Source organism: Xiphophorus maculatus, chromosome 7 (assembly GCF_002775205.1).
Source record: "Xiphophorus maculatus strain JP 163 A chromosome 7, X_maculatus-5.0-male, whole genome shotgun sequence".
Taxonomy (NCBI): domain Eukaryota; kingdom Metazoa; phylum Chordata; class Actinopteri; order Cyprinodontiformes; family Poeciliidae; genus Xiphophorus; species Xiphophorus maculatus.
The window spans coordinates 29,542,301-29,562,675 of record NC_036449.1 but is presented as its reverse complement, the minus strand read 5'-3'; the positions used below and the strand labels follow the sequence as shown (position 1 = coordinate 29,562,675).

The 20,375-nt window shown below is 40.3% G+C and overlaps 1 protein-coding gene and 1 non-coding gene across 2 annotated transcripts in view; both read right to left on the bottom strand.

The window, feature by feature from the left end:
- Positions 1–6,711: 6,711 nt before the first annotated feature.
- On the bottom strand, positions 6,712–6,793 carry trnas-aga. The gene has a single exon. It is a non-coding gene; the product is annotated as a tRNA-Ser (tRNA).
- A 4,063-nt stretch (positions 6,794–10,856) lies between these two features.
- Positions 10,857–20,375, bottom strand: part of tmeff2 (transmembrane protein with EGF like and two follistatin like domains 2) — a 146,200-nt gene continuing 136,681 nt past the window's right edge. The window contains exons 9-10 of the mRNA XM_023337112.1: positions 13,611–13,769; positions 10,857–11,616 (exon numbers count right to left, since the gene is read on the bottom strand). Of these exons, the coding sequence (XP_023192880.1) occupies positions 11,520–11,616; positions 13,611–13,769 (256 nt within the window). The 3' untranslated portion in view covers positions 10,857–11,519. The remainder of the gene's footprint in view (positions 11,617–13,610; positions 13,770–20,375) is intronic.

Here is a 20,375-nt window from a genome sequence, read left to right as displayed (position 1 = left end):
CATAACATAAAAGCCGTGAGGGCTGAATTTGAACATTTCAGTAACTTTAAAAACGAGAACAATGTTTCCAGAGTCTTTCTGCAGGGAAAGACTCTGCAGAAAGATGTCAATTTCCCGATTTGAACTTTCTTTAAATCAGGAAATATTTTCTAAATGATCAAAGGAGAAGTTGTTTGACGTGACCTTAAGACGATCAAAAACAACACATAAAATCCTTAATGTGTAAGTAAACCCCAAGCATAGACCCACCCACAGAATAATTTTGAAAAATTTGACCAAAGTGGGCGGAGCCAAGAGAGGGGCGTGGCTAATTGTGGGGTTGAGTGGAAGAGTTAATGAAACACCGACTTTGACGCTATATTTATAAATTTTTTAGATCCCTCTAGCAACTTTTTCTCACAACAAATAAAGTTTTCTGAGAATTTGGCGACATGATTGAGATGATTTTATATCTGAACTGTGATGGTGACGTAATCAATAAAAACATGCGACTGCAGTAGCTGCCATTCAACCCAACACTGCAGAATAAAACTAATTTACTAAAAAAAGTCCCAATTTCACAGAAACATAAATATAGCACTCTTAATGACTGATTTATACAATTTATCCAAAAACAAGTAGATTTTGCTGTAATTGCTCTTTAAGTTTGCAACAGCCGAATGTTACTACTGGCGGAAACGACAAAAAAGACGACAGGAAGTGATAGGAGGTTCATGGCGCTGCATGTTTTATAATGACTAATTGAGTGAACAAACCTATTGATGTTTGATTTAATTTAATTTCTCATTTAAAGTAAAAAACACAATTCTGAATTTGTGTTTTTTGACATTTGCACACATTTGTTATGGAAACGCAGCTTCTAAAACTTCTATTGAAAAGTTAATATCTAAACCACATTGTATACGTCCAGACCAATCTATGAAGTCGGTTAATTAAGATGATGATGTCAGTTTTTAGAGTGAATGCTGTAAAAAAACGATACTGGTGTCATAAAGGGAAGGTTTAAATCTGAAGTCCTGCTGACACCAGTTACTGACAGGAGAGTTGCCATGTTTTTATTTTGGGTTTTTTTGTCACATCTCAGTCTTTTCGCAGCTAGAAGAGTCAGCGGCAGATTCCTCTGTGTCAACATGTGAGGTTAACACCTCCCTGCAAAGGGCTGTCACTCGATCAGCATCAAAGCTGTGAAAGTCTCGCTGAAGTGGGAGATATTCACTCGCCAAAAACAGGAACTTCCTTCCCAGGCCGAGTCCAAACCCAGATTCTGTCGCCGCTTTCCCCGCGAGACAGACGCAGTTGTTGACACAAACGTTTGACCTCTTGTTCCTCCACTCTGACTTTTCCCACTTTCACTCGTGGGACTCTGTGCAGGAAAGGGAACGACCATTTTCTTTCCATCCATCCTTCCTCTTTTCAGCCTTTTCCTAAACGGCTAGAGGTTTTCCAGTCCTCCAGTTTTCCTGCTCTGTTTCCCAGTTGAATGCAAAGGAATGTCATCTTGTTTGGCATTGACTTAAACATCCTTTACATCCTATAAATGTGATAAACATCATATCATGATTATCTCTGTAAGTCAGCAGCAGAAGATGGACCCATTAAGCCACCTAGAGGCTGAGAAATGCAAATGTGACCTAATTCACTTCCTCGAAAGTTCTTTACTAAATTAACTCAGATTATGCTTACTACTTATAGCATGAATTCCTATTATGTATGTTTTCTTATTTTGGTGATATAATCTCCCAATCATAAAGACTCTCCAGAGTAGTTTTGCTGAAACTTTGCAGCAGAGACTCGTTCCCTTCAGCAGACACGCTGCAACACGCTGGACGGCCTGAACCTCCAGGAACCTACCAGGGCGCGGCGTTTATGTAAGCTGCTGGCCTCCGTTCATTATCTAAGAAAGGCTGATTGCAGGTTCGTTGGATTTTTATCCTTTGACAAAATGTCATTGGATTCATTCATTACAAAGGCAGAAAAAATGCATTAATTTCAACACTTACACTAAATGTTCATGGATGGAGGCTGTGGATCTTCTCTAAGGGAGTTTTCCCACCTGGTAGTTTGGTAGACTTGGTTCCATTTGGACCAAAATTGCAACATTTGTTCCACCTCCAGCTGCTGTGGTTCACTTTCTCTCTGCTCTGAGTCAAACCAACCAAACCCTTTGACAAACCTGTTCCCCTCCTGGCCTGTGGGGGCGCTGCACCAAGAACCACTGAAGGAAACATTGAGTACAATAAAACGTAAACAAAAATGGAATCAGATTTAAGCCGTTGGAAGATTGAGCAAAAGTCCCATCTGTTAGTGCTAGACTAGCACGTTTGTGTTTGGTTGTATTTACCCAGAATGCCCTGCGCTGTAATCCACTTCCGGCTTCTGGAGCGGTCTCTGTTCACATATGGATTCGACCCGTGCCAGAGTTCACTTCAACCAAACTGAGACCGAGGTTTTTATGTAGATCAGTTTGCATCAGAGTTCGATTCACACCTTTCCAAACGAACCGGACTTTCTAGGCAAAAAAAACTACGGTTGGATTAAACCGGATTAAACATGGCTGGTAGGATTGAACCCTCTGACCAAAAGTTAGCCAAATCAGATGAAACATCCACATCCTGCCTGCTCCCTTTACTTCCTCCTTAATTTGAGCCGGTTTTGTGCAGCCGACACATTTCCTGATCAGTGTTTAAATGGCACCCCCCATGTTCGTGATTACCTGCAACAATGGCGGGCAGATGGGCCAACCTGTGATGATACGATGGATGCCCGGCAGCGTTTGATTTGTATAAGCAGCTCAGGCTGGATGTCTGGTCGCGCAGTGGGAAGAACGTAAGCAATGGTACCCTTTTGTCGCTAAATCAAAGGCTCCTGCAGAGAAGAAAATGGCATGCTGGGACCAAAACAGATGGTGATGGATCTTTAAATGACCCTCTTCTGCAGAGCGCCGTGTTGGACACTCGCTCACATAAACGTGGCCTTGAACACTACAAGAATAGTGTGTTTATTTGTGGTGTGTAATTTTGCAACGCTGCAAGTACTGCTGTTAATGGACCAATTTCAGAAGCACTGAGAGTGACACAGACACGCCGACTCAACCTGAGAGGAAAAGCTTTCTGCAGGTTGGCGTCTCACTCCATTTGTTTTCAGGTGAACAAAGTCATCAGTTCTCAGAGCAACAGGCCAGCTCAGTTCGTGACAGCAGCTCCGGAGCAGTTTGGTGGTTGTGAATCAGTGTGAGGACTCCCCTGGGCCGGAGCCACATGCCACCAGCCACAGCCGCCTGTTTCCATACATACTTTTTGATCACTTGCGTTCCACCTCATTGCTAATTTCCACACCGGTGCTCAGTCATGCAGAGGAAATTCAGCTATCAGGTGGAATGTAAATGATCTACATTTGGATATCCTGGGGAGATACGGGGCAAGTCCACACAGGTTATGGTACCAAGAACCTCCCTGGGAATCAGACACAGTTTTGTCAAAGAAAACTGGAAACTAAATGCATCAGGTTTGCTAACAGGGTTGGCAGATCTGACTGTCAGCTTCCAGCCCAAAACAACGTTTAACCCGACCAAATCCAGAACAAAACAGCCCAAACATCAACCTCTAATCTCATGTGGATTGTGCCGTGCACTCAGTTTCATTTTGGCTGTTCTTTATTGTATTCGGACCAGAACCAGATCCGATTGGAATGGCGAAGATCCTGACTCAACGAGACTTGGGTTGTTTTGGTGACATGTCCTTTTAAATCAAGATGTTTCACTGCGATTTCAGCTTTAAAACACAATCACACTTGATTAATCAGTGATTAACCACTAATGATGTCATGTTCAACAGATTTCAAAACAAGTTAACAAAAACGATAAGTGCAATAACTGTATTTCTACCAAACAATGACAACTATTTAGAAAGAGTTTCCCTCTGAAACCTTTTAAAAAATTTGACAAAAGTAAAAATTTTCACAACCTGTCCAAAGTCCAGTCAAACACATTCAAAAGCAGACCAACTGGGTGGAAACCTGCCCAACCTGGCAACACTGTCTGCTAGAGCAGCGGCTAACATTACACCTGCAGCTAGAGCCAGCATAGAGTAACCTTTGACCTACAGATGTGACTGTTTAGGTGTGAAAGAACTGACAGCAGGACTAAGAGTAAATTTCTGAAGCAAATGAGAATTTTTGAAGAATAGTAATTAATAAAACATTTATATCCTTTGTTGTTTGAGGCGGTTTTAAGAGATCAGTCCAGAACTAAATGCAGAGCAGCAGCTGAGTTGGTCTGTTCTTTTGGTATTGCTCATTAAGCAGAGCTGACATCCAGAAACTTCTGTTTTTACTTGCTTTTCAGCAACTGAAACTATGATGTCACTGCAGACCTATGCACTTTCACTGCCTTAGGTCACTCAGCGAGGCTCAACTGCGTCTCCTCCACCAATCCAATAAAAAAAAACACTCATTTACATCTTTAGAGCAGGGTGGTGCCTTTTGTTATGTAACAATCACATCATGGTGGTTCTGCATTTAGATGGATCATGTTGTTTCCTTCTGCCATTTTGGGCCTGAAATATGACCGTTGGAGCTGACCATGTGTCAATATAACTTAGTGACCACAAGTTTATTTATATTTATTCTACTTACAGAGCATTCACACCAGCCCTTTTTAGTCACTTTAATCCAAATCCAGTCCGTTTGTCCAGAAAGTCCGGTTCGTTTGGGGAGGTGTGAATGCTAACTGAACCAAAAAAACGAACCGTCCTCCGACTACAAACCTCGCTCTCGGTTCAGTTGAAGTAAACTCTGGTGAATGGATTGAATGTGACGCCAAATAGACTGAAAGCAGGAAGTGGACTAAAGTGCAGGGAATTCTGGGTAAATACAACCACAACAAACATATTAGCTTAGCACTAGTGGGAGAAATAGCTTATGGCCTTTCAATAACAACAATCCTACAAGTATCTGACGATACTCCATTTTTGTGTCCATTTTTAAAGAAGGAAGTTGTGCTCAGTGTCGTTTCCTTGAGTGGTTCTTGGTGCAGCGCCCCCACAGGTGAGGAGGGGAACAGGTGTTGGTTGGTTTGAGAACTGAAGTTGTATAAATGTTGCAACTTTGGTCCAAAATTGAACCGAATCTACCGGACTATCAGGTGTGAAAACAGTTTTAGTGTTTGCTATGAGAAAACGTAGTCCTACAACTCCTATAAAATCAGCAGAAAATACTCAGGATTATCATGATTTGATCAGAGGTAAAAATCTGTCATATTTCATAAAGCATAAAAATCCAAACTGAAATCAGAACCAAATGGGATTAAAAGGGTTTAATCCAGAATTTTCAGATAATATCCAAATTAGTTTAAAGAAGTCAGGTTTGGGTATTTTATGGCCATTTATCTCCTTAGATTATTAAAATAATAAACAACAAGAAATAAACATGTGCAACAGTTTTAGTGCATGGGTATGAAATGGTTTCTTTACAACATGGGAAATGGAAGAAACAAAATCTTTATGTATACGTACAAAATCAGTCTGACGAAGGGGAAAAGCTGCATTTAATAACTTTCCTGTGATGTCATATACAAAAAACATGAACTTTGGCTTGGACATAAATAATAATAATAAAAAAACACTTCTCTGATCTCTTACAAATATAAACATAGCAGTTGTCTTAAATGATTTTATTTTTAGCAGGATTTCCTTTTCCTTGCAGATCACAGCCGGGCCTTCTGAATGTTTCAGTTTCTGGTTATGATTAAATATCAAAGGCTGTTATCGTTCCAGTCTGTAAACAAAAGTCTAAAAAAAGCTGGAAGCTGTCGGTGACATTTATGTCGTTCACCAGCAGCTTTTACTGGATCCCGACGTCTGAAATGGGAAACCCAGACGTTCACAGAGTTTTCCTTCCTGTTCCTCCAGCCTGTCAGATTTATGCCGACACCAGCAAACACATTTCATCATTCAGAGGAGGAAACAGGACGATGGCGAAGATAAAACGGAGAAAACTATTAGATTATTTTGGTAGATTCAGTGAAAAACCCTTGCAGAATCCATAATAATACTTCAAAATAATATATATTTATTTAAAATCAGTTTGCAGTTTTATTAAAAATAACTGCAGTTTTTATCATTACATTTCGTCCAGTTTGCATTTTTGTTTATTGCACTAAAATATTAAAACTTGTTTTCACTATCATTGTGAATGTAGCTCCAATCAGTAACACTGTTGTGTTTTTGAAATATTACATTTTAGTTTCTTTCTAAATGTGAAGAAAACATAAAGAATTACGACTTTGAAACCAAACATGACTATTAGTACCATTAGCATGAACGCAGCAGAAAATAAAAAGAAAAGAAAAAATCCAGGGAACAGTAAAAAATAGTAATTAATATTTTCTGTCACTGTTATATATATTTTAAAAATAAGTTTTTAAAGTATTAAAATTTTAAATAAGTGAAGGTAACAGATTTTTCCATTTATTCCTATAAAATGTATATTTACCCTTTTTTCTTTGGAAACTGTCATTAAAAAACAAAATGTATTTAAAAATAAATGCATGTTTCTCTATTTTATATTTAAAGAATTAGCGTTTTAAAAATATAAGAATCAGACTTTCATCATCAGAGCGCAGTAATAACACTGTCGGTAATTCTGTGTATATTTTTTATGACCGTCGAAACATTAAAAGAGAATTAAGTCACTAAGGGAAAAACAAAAGCAAGTCGTTGTCGGCAGGATTCGAACCTGCGCGGGGAGACCCCAATGGATTTCTAGTCCATCGCCTTAACCACTCGGCCACGACAACACAGCAACGTAACCGACCTATGACGCAATATGAGGATGTATTTTCCCCGCGGTTCTGTCTCGCAGGCGTTTTGGTTTGTTTCTATAATTCATCCGAAACCGAATACTTCACCCACGGTCACATGATTGCGGAATGTTCGTTTTCGTTATAAACACGCGAAAACATCGTTCTCCGTGGTCAACAACTTTGAAATGTCCAGATTTATGAAGCGGCCGGAACCAGAACAATGTCGACCGCTGTACTATTGGATCAGGAGACAACAGCACCATCTAGTGGCGGTTTTCATCTGTTGCTTTGACTGACAATTTTATTTGCTACCACCTAAATATGAACATGTTTGTTTTACTGAAGCGGGTAAAATAAACAAAAATTGTACTTACGCAAGAGCTAGAGTACGTAACATTAATATTTCTATTAAAATGCAAAGTACGGTTCAGGAGACGTACATTTCATTTAAAAAGTCACTCAAGTAAAAAGTTTCAACTCACCTCCGTATGACATTAAATGTACGAGAATATACAAAAATATATATTTTTGTATAGTTTGCAGAGATTTAAATAGTTAACACTTATAAAATCAGTATTAGGCCATTAAATTGATAAATATTTAATGGCCTAATAATCTCAAATTTTCAGTTTTTTCCTCAAAGATTTACTTTTTTTAGCTCAGAAATTTTCTACTTCAAAATAAACACAAAATAAGGTAAAAACATTGTTCGTTAGAATGACAGAAAATACTTAGATACGTAAATAGCACATTTTATAATTAAAATGTCCGAGAATATTGCCTACTAGCATAAGCTAAAGCTAATGTTAGCCACAAAGTTCAAAGAAAGTAAAACTCACCTTCGTATCTGAGCCGTATTTCTAAAAACATTCTCCTGCTTCCTTATTGGAGCTTCGGATCGATGTACATCATTAATTGTTACCTTGGACAAACCCTAAAAGCACCGAGTGTAAAAGGCCATTTTCAATAGACTGCAAGCGACCAAGCCGTTAATCCCCGAACACGAAAGCAGAAATTAAAAGGGGTCGTTGTTAGAGCGCACTTCATAGTATCACTGCTGCCATCACCTGTTTGGGAGGGGAACTGCTTGTTTCCTAAGGGAACAACTGACCACTTGGCAGAAATGGGCGCCTCATTGTGGGAGAGTAAGAAAGACACAAGAGCAAAGTTAGAGACCACCTCATTTACTCAACAGAGAACCAATAAGCACCAAACACTCACATATCTGTAGTCATAACATCCGGTAGCTGCTTAAGCAACTGGATGGACTTTACACTGAAGACTTGGATGAAGATGAAGACTTGAGATCTGACCGCAGATGGAATCCACCGTTAGTAGTCTGGCTGGTTGCAATATGAAAGCAGATGGTCTTCCTAAGATGAATCCCCCAAATCTAAAAGAAAGTGCTTCTAACCATGAAGGAAATTCATACTCTGACACATTAGCTGCGTTTCCACTACAAATATACGCAAAACTTTGTCAATATTCTGCTAGTATTGGAAAAAAAGAACAACATTTCGCAATTGCGGGGTTTCCATTAAATAAGAAACACATTTAAAAGTCACATGTGAATAAGTTTGTTCACGCCGCGACATCATCCTCCAACTACTTGCTGTCTTCTTCTTCTTTCCACCAGCAGTAACATGGTGGTCATGTGACTCCTGTGATGCGAAAAAAATGTTGCCGCTGCAGTTTTACAAAATAAACAATTTTTGATACATATCATGCACATCCGGATCGTGTAAGAAAGAATATGTTGTCTGGGGAAAACTCGGCTTGACCATTAACAAGTTAGACTTAGACTTAGACTGACTTTATTGTCGTTTTGCATGCACAGGGTGTATACAGAACCAAATTTCGTTGCATACGGCTCAGGACAATGTTTTGAGCTTTCAATGTTGTGAGGTTACTCCAGAATAAAATAAAATACAGTATAAAATATGAATATAAATATAAAATATAAAGTGCAGGACTGACAGTAAAAAGGAAGTTACTTAGCTCTGTACATGTGCAAGGTATAAAGTGGAGACCAGTTTTTAAGTGCAGTCCAGTTGGAGAGTTTCACCAGGAAGAGGAATATCTGAAAAGTACGGCTGAAAATCGGCTCACATCAGTCCATACCAATAATTGTCAACATCAATAATTATTGATTAGTTTCTGATTTAAATATCTGAAATGCAGCCGAACTTTATTTGGCGTTAGTTCTGAGCCTCGGTGGGGAAACTTGAAACTTCTGCTGCGTCAGCTACTCAGCAGGCCGTTGCTAGGTAACCAAAGTTGTGTGGAACGTGAAACGGCTTGTGACCCAGCAGGTTGTTGCTAAGCAACCAAAGAGTGAGAGCGTTGATTCCACCAAACTAGCTTAGCTGTGAGAGCTTGAATGGACAGAATATTCTACATATTGAATATTCTACCAGAAGAATTATTTATTGATCTAACATGATGTACGTTGTTTCTGATTTATTGTCCAGCCTCACCGAGACGTTTTTATTGTTCTTTCCAACATCCATCACTTTTAATCCTGACAGAAAACGATATTTAAGGCGATAAAACGTGTCAGAAAGACGTTATTAACACAAGAACAAGAAACTGTGAGCAACAACTGATCAGCTGGAATCCTGACCCAGCTCTGCTGGAACTTTGTTCATTCTTTGAACTTTGATGGTTTTTGTAATTATTCTGTTTATTTTGGGTCCAGTTTTGGACATCTGATTGCTGCAGGTGAAATTAAGTGAATCAAACATTTTGTGCAGCGTTTGTGCTTTATTTGTATGCCTCAACCGCAGTGAAACATCCAATCAGCACAAATTAAATCAAATCTGTGACCTGAGGCAGAGTGACTGGATTAGCAACAAGCTAAACTGCTGACGGCTAAAACTTGTAAGGTTTCATTTGAACACAGCAAAAAGTGATTAAATTTAATTTACGCTCACAAAGAAAACACACCAGTTGTTTTAAATTCTTCTTGTTGGGAAAATAAATAATTTTCTTTTTAAAAATAAGAAAGAAAGTGGAGAAATACTGATACTAGCATATTTGCTGCTAGTGAATTATAGCATTCAGCATGAAATTTACTATTTGAACCAAGATTGAAAGCAAATGTAAAAAAGTGAGTCTCTATATCTAAACAAAAAAATGATTAACCATACTTGAGACATAAAAAACAGATACATGACATTCATAAAATTATAGCTTCTAACATTTTAACTTTATTATAAAATTCAGTTTAAACAGTTCAATCTGTTGAATGAATTCCTGTAAACTGCAGTGGAAGGAAAACCAACAATCTGACTAAATGAACAGTTCTTCTACATACTAAATAAATCTATGTGAACCTCTGGGTTACCTTCCTGGAGCTTCTGTAGTTTACAGATAGGAACAATTTTAGTCATAAAAACTAATATGAAACAATGAAAAAACAAAAAGGCTCTTACAGCAGGACTTCTCAATAGTCTCCGCCAGGGGGCGCTAAAGGAGGCCTCAGAAATTTGTAGGAAGATGGGAAATAAAAACACACAAAAAAGGAATCCAACACATTTTAAATGAATGTGATCTGTTTATTATAAAATATAAGTTATAGATGGAGAATAGAAGATAGAAACATCCTTTACTCGCCGAAAGCAAAACATTTTTCTGATCAGCTGCAGGTCAAATTGATCAAGCTGCTTTGCTCCTCAAGCTAGAAAGATTTCTGACAAGAAAAAGACCTGCTGCTGAGATTAAATATAATTTGCTGGGATTAATATGAAAACATAACATATTTTCTTATCAAAAGAAGGGATTGTGGTGAAAATTGTATCTGGTGATATATTAAATTAAGATGAGTAAAGCCTGATAAGATTTTCCACTACAGAAGTCAATGGCAACTAAAATCAGGAGGTATTATGCAGCACTGATGCTAAGTGAATGAGGTAATTATTGAATTATAAAGAGAAATGATTAAAAAAAGAGTAAAATTCAATGTTTCTTTCCATATTTTGTATGTGTGGGTTTGCTCTCCAGGAGATAATGCCGTTTGGGAATCCTAGTTTTAAAGTGAACAGACCGAGGCAACATGTAAACATTTCATGATATAAATTATTTATTTACATTTACAGAAAAAACGGACCCCATCAAGACAATGTCGTAATAACTATTGGAAATAGAACTCAACATACAGTAGCTGACGTCGTCGTCACAACCGAACAGAGAGCTCTAGAATGACGTTGTGCCCTCCGTCAAAGGTTTCCTATAACACAAGGTGCAAGGCATCACGTGTAACCCGAAACCCCGCCCGCCCCCCTCCCACACTGAACACACACTGCGGTTATTAAAGCCCCGGTACCCTGCTTTGCACTACCCCCGGTTTGCTTGTTGCCCCTCGTCTACAAAGAACAGACGCCGGCTAGTCGGCCTCTACCAAAGCGCACACATCTAATAAGACACTCACACACACTCACATTCAGTGTCCTGGACGCCCCCCCCCCCCATGTCCTCCTGCAGTTTTTCAGAAAAAAATCCTCGGAAAAAGGGAGACAGCGTCGGCGTCCGATGGCGACAACATCGCCCTGACGCACAAGTCGCTGAGCCAGCGTCCTCTGTGGTCGTTAGTACCCAGGAGAGGGGGAGCCGAGTGAAGGGAGGCGGACGCTAAAGGTCAGGGTTGGCCTACGAAGGAAACATCAAACGCCACGGCGCTGCGTCACGTTGGGGGGCTGGACGCTGTCCGGCAAGTCTGGGCTCAGATAAGACGAGTGGAGGCGCGCATGGTGTTCTCAGAGCTGAAGTGGACATTGTTCTGCTTCTGCCGGTTGATCCTGTTGGTCCGAGGGCACTTCCTGCAGAAACAGGAGGACAGGATGACAGAGAGACGTTAATGACCTGATGGACTCGGTTCGACTGGGGAGCAAAGCTGCAACGTTTGGTACATTTTCAGCTGCTGCGGTTCTTAAACAACATGAACTCTTTGAGAAACCTGTTCTCCTCCTCACCTGTGGGGGCGCTGCAGCAAGAACCACTGAAGGAAACAACAAAAACCTCTGAAGACACTGATTGCAGCTTCCTTCTTTACAAAATGTAAACAAAAATGGAGTAGCGTCAGATTTTAGCGGTTGGAGGATTTCTCTGTTGTCTTTGGTAAAACACCATAAGCTATTAAATGCTAGTGCTAAGCTAACACGTTCGTTTTGGTTGTATTTACCCAGAATGCCCTGCACTGTAGTCCATGACCTCCCTTTGGAGCGGTCTCTGGTTCGCTTGGTGTTCACATATGCATTCCAACCGAGCCAGAGGTCACTTCAACTGAACCCAGACCGAGGTTTGTAGGTGGACCAGGGTTCGCTTTTTTGGTTTGATTAGCATTCACACCTCCCCAAACAAACTGGACTTTCTAGGCAAACGGACTGGAGTTGGATTAAAGTGGTAAAGTATCAATGACCTCCAGAAAAATGATTTTGATCAACTATTCGCGGATAGAAAAGCTTCCTGACCTCAGCGAAAACGTTTGGACAGTTACCCCAGAAGAAGACTCTGCATGAGCAAACCAGGTGAGCTGTGCACTGTAAAATACTCACACAAATATATATAATATATATAGAGAGCGTTAGCCTGGAGTGTGTCTGCCTCTGGCTGACCTTAGTAATTTATGACATTTAATAAAATATTTTAAGGGTTTTGGCCGAGGCAGAGGAGGGTCTGAATGAGAGAGTGGGTGGTTAAAGGCTGAGGAGGGATGATAAAGAGGAGACAGTTTACAACAAGTACAGCCGCCGCCGCGCTAACGTTTCCTTCCTTTTTAACAGATCCTTTAAAACCCCTGCAGAGGCTTCCTGTCCAACAGGTGGCGCTCACATTTACAAGAGGTCAAAACTTCCACCCATTCTGTGGGGATTTTGCTGTTTATTTCCGATTCACGTAAAGGACAAACATGTAGGAGCAGAAAAAGGTCACATCTGCGCTTTGACTCTTGCTCCTGACATTCTTCCTTATTGAGGAAAAGGTCCTCCGAAATACCAACTGCTACCGCATTATCGTGGACTCTGTCTTCTCAACAGGACGAAACAATGAAAACTTTCAGAGTTGACTGTAGGATTCTTGTTTTCTTTAGTACAAGTAATTGAAGTCAACTATTTAAGGGGCCAGTATCAGGTAAAAGACGTTTTTTATCTTTCCATCATGTTATAATGTTTTTCCTGATCAAAAACAAACCTGGAGTGTTGCTTTGATTCTTTCCTGCATGTCAAACTGTGCAAAACACCTGGGTGGATCTAGCCCCGCCTTCAAGGTTCAGCCCCGCCCCCACTCAGCTCCTTCAGACTAGCAGCAGCAATTAGCAAACAACTGCTGAGCTCATTATAGGAGCTACGACTCAGAGCAACTCTGGTAAAAACGTTGTTAAAAGGTTAATAGAGGAGCCATGTTGGGATGACTTCCTGGAGGCGGAGCAGGAATTTTTAAAGAGACATAGCCCCAATTTTAAGATGTCAAATTACAAAAATAGGAGATTTTTTAAACAGAATTTGAACCAGGAGAAGCTAAAACTTCCACTTCAAGAGTTCTGGGTATTTATTTATAGACGAAGGTTTATTTTAAATCTTCAATGCAAAATGTTACGATTTTTATACTGACTGTGTTCTTTCAAACAATTTGAATATTTTTTGAGTCTTTATAATTCAGTTAATTAATCAATTCCTAAATTAGATGACGATTGTTTAAATAGCTGATTAATCAGGATTAATTGTTTCAGCCTTAATGGAAACCAGGCCACTGTGCTTGTCATCATGGATGGATGGATAGATGTGTGTGTGTGTGTGTGTGTGTGTGTGAGACTCACCTGGTGATGCAGAGCACCACGACGCAGATGATGACCACCTGCAGGGCTCCGATGATGGAGGCGATCAGGACGTAGTGCAGCTTCCCAGAGCCCGGCACCACATACAGCACGTTGTACTCTTTGATGTCACATTTAGGGCCCATGTAGCCTGAGTGACAGCTGAGATCACACACACACACACACACACACACACACACACACACACACACACACACACACACACACACACACACACACACACACACGCACACGCACACGCGCACACACACATTTATACAGAAGTGAGGGGAAACAGGCAGAGAAGGAAAAGTCAGTGAGCGACAGGTTAATAATTTTCTGCGTTCTAATTGAAACGTTCTCGTTGAATTCAACATGGTGTCTGTTTTTTCTCCTATGCTGTGACTGTTTTGATGAAAGTGAGTGACGGGGAACAAGGAGAGGGCGGTGGGTTCACACGGAGAGGCGAGACGTGCATGATCCTCTCTTTGTTCTGGGCTCCTCGTCCTGATAAAGGAGCTGCAGGCCTACTTAACAGATAAAAGTGGCGCTGAGTATTTCACTCTGAGTACTACAGTGACACTGATTACACAGACTGTCTGTTGCTGACAGCAGAGCTTCCTCCTCTGCTGCCTCTTTTATGAAACCAGAATGTCCAGAGCGAGGCGGCGGAGATGCGTACAAAAGCTTTAAAACAATATAATCTGTCGTTCCAGAATTATAATCTGACACTGACAAGACCTGTTTGTGTTAATGAGAAAAAGGGCAACTAATCATAAACATTAGTTCAGCTACGCTAGCGCTAATGTGTTAAATTCAACCATGTTGATACCCACCATGCCTCAAAAGAATGTGTAAATTTTGCATGTATTTTTCATTAACATCCCATGTAAATGTATTTTTCTGTACAGCTAATTTGTTTATTTGTTGTGTTTTTGCCATTTGCTCAGTAGCTTCCTGTAAAAAAACTGGATTTATGTTTATATATTTCTCTGTTGTTTGCTTTATTTTGTTTCTGTATGTTTCTTGTTCTTTGAAAAAAGAGAACATGAGGAGAGGAAATGGAACTACTGCCACTTCAAAATAGGAGCTTGAATATAAACGTCAAACTACTTGAAGCATTCTTACCGGTCTATAAACAAAACTTCAACTTCAAATTTTATTCACCTGAAAGTTTACAAAACTGCCAATTGAATTAGCGCTTCTGAATGTACTGGGAAAAATTTAATTGGGGAAAGCTAAATGCTCTAAATGTTTTCAAAGTTAGCAACAACGCTAAATGAAAAATAAGCTAACTATTAGCGGATTAGCAGAAGTGTTCCCACCACTGACTGATAAGACATTAATTATTGTTCCTAGTGAGTAAAGACTGAGTGGAATCAGTGTTGGGCACATTTGCACTGATTTTAGCTGAGCTAATTTTTTCATTTAGCGTTTTAGCATTTATGCTAACTTTGAAAAGCACACTTAGCTTCCCTTTTTGGATAAACTCTGAAGCGCTAATTTACTGTTTTTTAAGTTTTAGTTGTTCAGTTGAGCTTTTCTTCGAAGCCCTACTGTTATTAGCAACCGAGTTAGCAAAACTAAACAAGCGTAAAACTGCAAAATAAAAGAATAAAACGAATCACTTCCTGAAAGCTCAACCATGATAATAGGAGTGCAATAACACAGTTACCCCTTTGGAGGGCGATATAACATATTTTATGTCATTACGGTTGACATTAGCATGTTTAGCGTTGCCAGAGCTAGCTTTTAAGCTAGCAGAGCTCAGCATCTGTTGTGGAATCCTCTGTGCAGACTCTTATCAGGTTATGACTTGTTCATCACGGTGCAGACATGAACGCCGTCTCTCTCCGGCAGAAGCACATGGACTCAGAGACTAATGGAGGTGATCTTTGTTGTCAGACACGAGCTAAAACGGTCCTCCCTTTAATATCCCTCAGCAGCTCCTCTTCTCTAGCCGCTCCTGCCGTCTCCGGGGAGGTTGTTACCCACCAACACCTGCGCATCCTTGTTTAGCACAAACACGCCGTCTCCTTTCTATTCTCCGTCCGCTCCACCCGACAGCATGTGAGGAAGCACAGTGCAACCTTGTTCTGTTTGGGACGCTGTGCTGCACACAGACACACACTCATCATTCCCAATCCAGACCGCTCTGCTTTCTGGTCTCATTATTTGGGGGAAAACAACAACTGGGCTGGTTTGGGCAGCCAGCAGGGGGCAGCAGAGATCCTCTGCACGGCCAGCCTGATAATCGCTGCTCAGTATGCAACCAGAAGGTCTGTCTGGGCGAGTCGGGGCGATGGAGGTTGCAGACAATGGAGGAGGGACTGAAAGGCGTCAGGACCCCCTGCTGCTGCTATGTGAGGCTGGAAATTATTTGAAAGATGTTTTCGCTCGGATTTATCTGAGTTGTGGGTTTTTTTAAGGTCCGTAACATCAATAAGGTCTTAACATCACTGCTATTTATGGATAAAATATACTGTACCTGCACTCTGTGCTGGTACAGTATACAAACAGATGTTTGTGTTCGTGATATGACAAAGCCAGCCCTTCAAAATAAGAGCTTATTCTCACAAAATTAAGTATTAATCCATGGCAGAATCAGCCATTTTGTGAGAGTATGGCTTGGTGATACTTACACCCCTAAACATTTGACTTTGGGTGGACAGTAAACAAAAGCTACTTTGGTTCATTTTAATAAAACTAACTCAGTTTTACTGTAGTCTGCTGAGCTCCAACATGTTCTACCGCTAAACTCAAACCCAACCTGACAAGGAGGAAGTTTTTCACCACAAATCTGATCTGCCAACTATTTTCAGAAGGATGATTAAATTGGTGCAAAATCATGTTCTTTACTATTTAACTGAAAGCATTTTGTTCTTTTCTGATTACAGCAACATTTTTATTGGAGGTGGGAATTAACACTTTTAATTGAGTTAATTGTAGGCTCTATACTTAATTAATAAATCATATTTTATGTCTAGAAAATAAGCAACATTTTCAATTCAAAAACCCCTTTTGCTGCTAAACCATTGAATAAATAGATATCTGAGCTCAGCAACAAATATATTTATAGTTTTTAATCTGTTATTCAGGTTATTAAACCACCACATTGATGCAAAGTAATATTCTATTCCAAGTGTTCCAGGAACCCTGATTATTTATAGAACGTCTTTAGAAAATTTGGCTTGACTTTACATTTATGTCTTGTTTGGAGAAGTTGACTGCATGTCTTTGTATGAACCAAACACAAAACTCTGGGGCGGAGCAGCATTTTTTCAGGTGGGCCATGGCCCCCTGTGGGCCCCCCTTTGGGAACACCACTGCTAAATAGTTATAAGTGTGTTTGTTTTGGGCTTAAAATCTGAAAAATCCCTCTAGAGATGCAAAACCCTTTCAGACTTTAACCTTAACTCTCCTCTTCCTCGCAGACTGAATTATTGTAATTCCTAGTCATACTGATCAAATATCAGTAAGAGGCGATAACAGAGTTATATTAATGATGCAACTTCATTTCTCAAATATTTTGCTGTTACTTATTACATTTTATTGACGAATGCAAATTAGATACTTGGAGCCAATAAACTGAATGATGCTCAGACGATAAGAAATGCCCCTATAGACAATCACTCAAGCACCAGCAGATGAATTTAAATCAGCGTCACAAATGAATATTTAAAGTGAGGGAGGCAAAAAAGCAGGTATTTTTCCAGGTTATCTGTGATCAAAAGTCTGAACAGTTTCATTAAATCCTGAGGCTGATCTGAGTCCAGCAGGACAGATATGTTGATAAATCTGCTTGGGGAAGATTAGCACCGTAGCACAGAGTTATTATGCACAGTCGTTCACTGTGCTTATAAAAAAAGCTTCCAGAAAGCGTTGGTTGGCTCGCCAATAAAAACGAGCCTTTCCTGTTTCCTCTGTGCAGAAACGGAGCGGTGTTGCAATTTCAGACAAACAATTGTCTCCATTTTACGATCTGATGTGAGCATTTACGGCAGGAAATAAAGAAGTACTAAACCCGGGAACGGCAACGTATAACTGCTAATTAATTCTGCCGTGTAAGCTGTTTCACCAACATTTCCTTATTACTAGACTCTATCATGGAGAAGTGAACCAGCAGAAAACGATGGAGATGTACGGTCACTTCCTGCAGATCCGCCATCCTGCTGGTGAAACAGCTGATTGAGAGTAGAACCACCTGGCTAAAGTCTGCAGGTAAAGGCAGCTCGGACCAATCAGAGCAGGGAGGAAGTGATTCCCCGTCCAGCTGGGATGCAGAACCAGATCCTTGGTTTGGACCTGAGTGGATCCGGTTTGTTTCAGATAATCTTTACTTTTTACCCAATGCTTGTGTTGCTCACTGCCATTTACCAAAGTATTCACTCCCCATGAACTTTGTCACAGTGCCAACTTTAAAGGGCGTCTGGAAAACAAATCTTTTCAAAAACCTCCAGAATGTAACTCACAAATCAGCAGGCACTGACCGTTACCTAGCAACGCCAGCAGAGTTCCACCCCGTTACCTAGCAACGCCAGCAGAGTTCCGCCCCGTTACCCATGTTTGGTCAGCTGGTTTTACCGCTGAATGCGCTGTGTAATGGCTGCTTCACTGCAAAAACACAAGATTTTACCAAGTAATTTTGGTCTAGTTTCTAGTGCAAATAACACATTTGAAATAAGACAAATCTAACTTACAAGTAACTTTTCAGCAAGATATAGGAGCTTGTTTCAAGTCAATAATTTCTTAATATTGATTGTAAAAAATAGAAGTAGTTCCACTGGCAGATTATTTCACTCATAACTCGTCCAGCCCACAAAACATCTGGACTGGGGAAACTGACAAAAAGTTTTCATGTGCCGAAACAAACGTGATCAGCTTGTGGTCTAATGTTTACTACATTAGCTAGAGCTAACACATTTAGCATAAGCTAAGATAATTAGATAAAGCTAACAACATTACTTACAGCTAACACCATTAGCTAGAGCTAACACAAGTAGCGGAAACTAATACAAAATCAAAATAAATGGAAGATAATGAATGGATGTTTACAGTGAGAATGAAGCAGCGTAAACAGAAACTGGAGCTCTTTGTAGCATACGCTTTCCTTTTTGGGTTGTCATTTCCAAGTATTTCTCTCTCCTCTTCCTCCTTTCCCTTTCCTCTCGTCATTTCTGCATTACTTTCTACTTCAACAATTCTCACTGCTCAAAAACTACTGTTCTGTCTGAATGGAGCTAGCACCATAGCACCTAGCATACATCATCTACCCAGGATGCATTTCAGCGTAAACAACATGGCAACGTCCATGGGACAAATATTTTATTTAAAATGATAAAACCTAACAGCCTACTGTATTTTTACTAAAACAAAACTAAAACAACAAATTCAAAGTCACTTGAATCCGCTTTGCTGTCAGCCATCTTGCCCAGGTCTTAAATGCATTTAGCTGCTGCCATGCATTTAGCAGTTATTGGATATTGTCTATCATGTAATATCTGCTGTTTTACATCATGAGGGACATTTTAACGTTCCTGCAGACCTTAATGTTTCCCCGCAGAACCTTCCACCGTATCAGAGGTAGAATTTAATTAGGCCCGAGCAGCAAAGCGCTGCGAAGGCCTATTGTATCTGTACTGTTTATTATTAGGCCCGAGCAGCAAAGCGCTGCGAAGGCCTATTGTTTCTGTACTGTTTCTTATTAGGCCCGAGCAGCAAAGCGCTGCGAAGGCCTATTGTTTCTGTACTGTTTCTTATTATTATTACGATTCTGCCCCCCTAAAGAGGAGCCTTTTTGGGGGCTTTATCATATTCAAAAACTCACCAAACTTGGCGGTGGCGACTAGAAAATTTAAAAATTTTGAATTTTAAGGTTGTCGCAAAAATCGCAAAAAAAATTGCTGAACGGCAGCAACTAGCAATTTTCTGTTGACACAATGGTATGAACGTACTTCATCGTAGAGACATGAAATTTGGTACACATGTAGAGCTCACCAAAAGACTCAGAACTTACATTTAATGTTATAAGCCAACTATCACAGGAAGTCGGCCATTTTGTATTGAACGTCCATTTTTTACCTCGATTTTGACGTTTACAGCCTTCGTATTTGATCGAACTCCTCCTAGGGATTTCGATTGATCGACTTCAAACTTGGTCAGTCTGATCATAAGGCATGTTTGATTTAAAGTTATCAAATTGGTGAGTTTTGGAGCATGTTGAAGGGGGGTTAGCAGGGGTCAAAGTTCACCTACTCGCCATGAAACACGAAACTCTTATATTTCCTATACAAAAACACATAGAGGGACCAAACTTTCAGTGATTGATCGACATCAGGTGGCTTACAATACCATATGGTCAAATGATGACATCACTTAGGCCACGCCCCCTGAGAACAGGAAGTGTCATGTTTTACTGTGAACGGTCGCTCTCTTAGCCCTTTGACCTAATCAACATGAAACTGTGTCCAGACACAGAAGACATGTTGGTGTGTTGAGGATTCCAACCCCGACCGGCTTTGAGATAGCAGCTGGGCGTGGCGGCGTGGCGAAGTGACCTGTAACGCCGATGCCATACGTTTGCTTCTAGATTCCACATGTTTCGACCGAGCTGCATCAAACTTGGCCTGAGTGATCCTGGAGGCTTGCCCGTCAATCCTAAGTCATCACATTATGACGTCATCTAAGCCCCGCCCCCTGGGAACCGGAAGTGCCGTTTTTTTCCTTGGAAAGCTCTGTTTATGGCTCTCTTGACCTAATCAAGTTGAT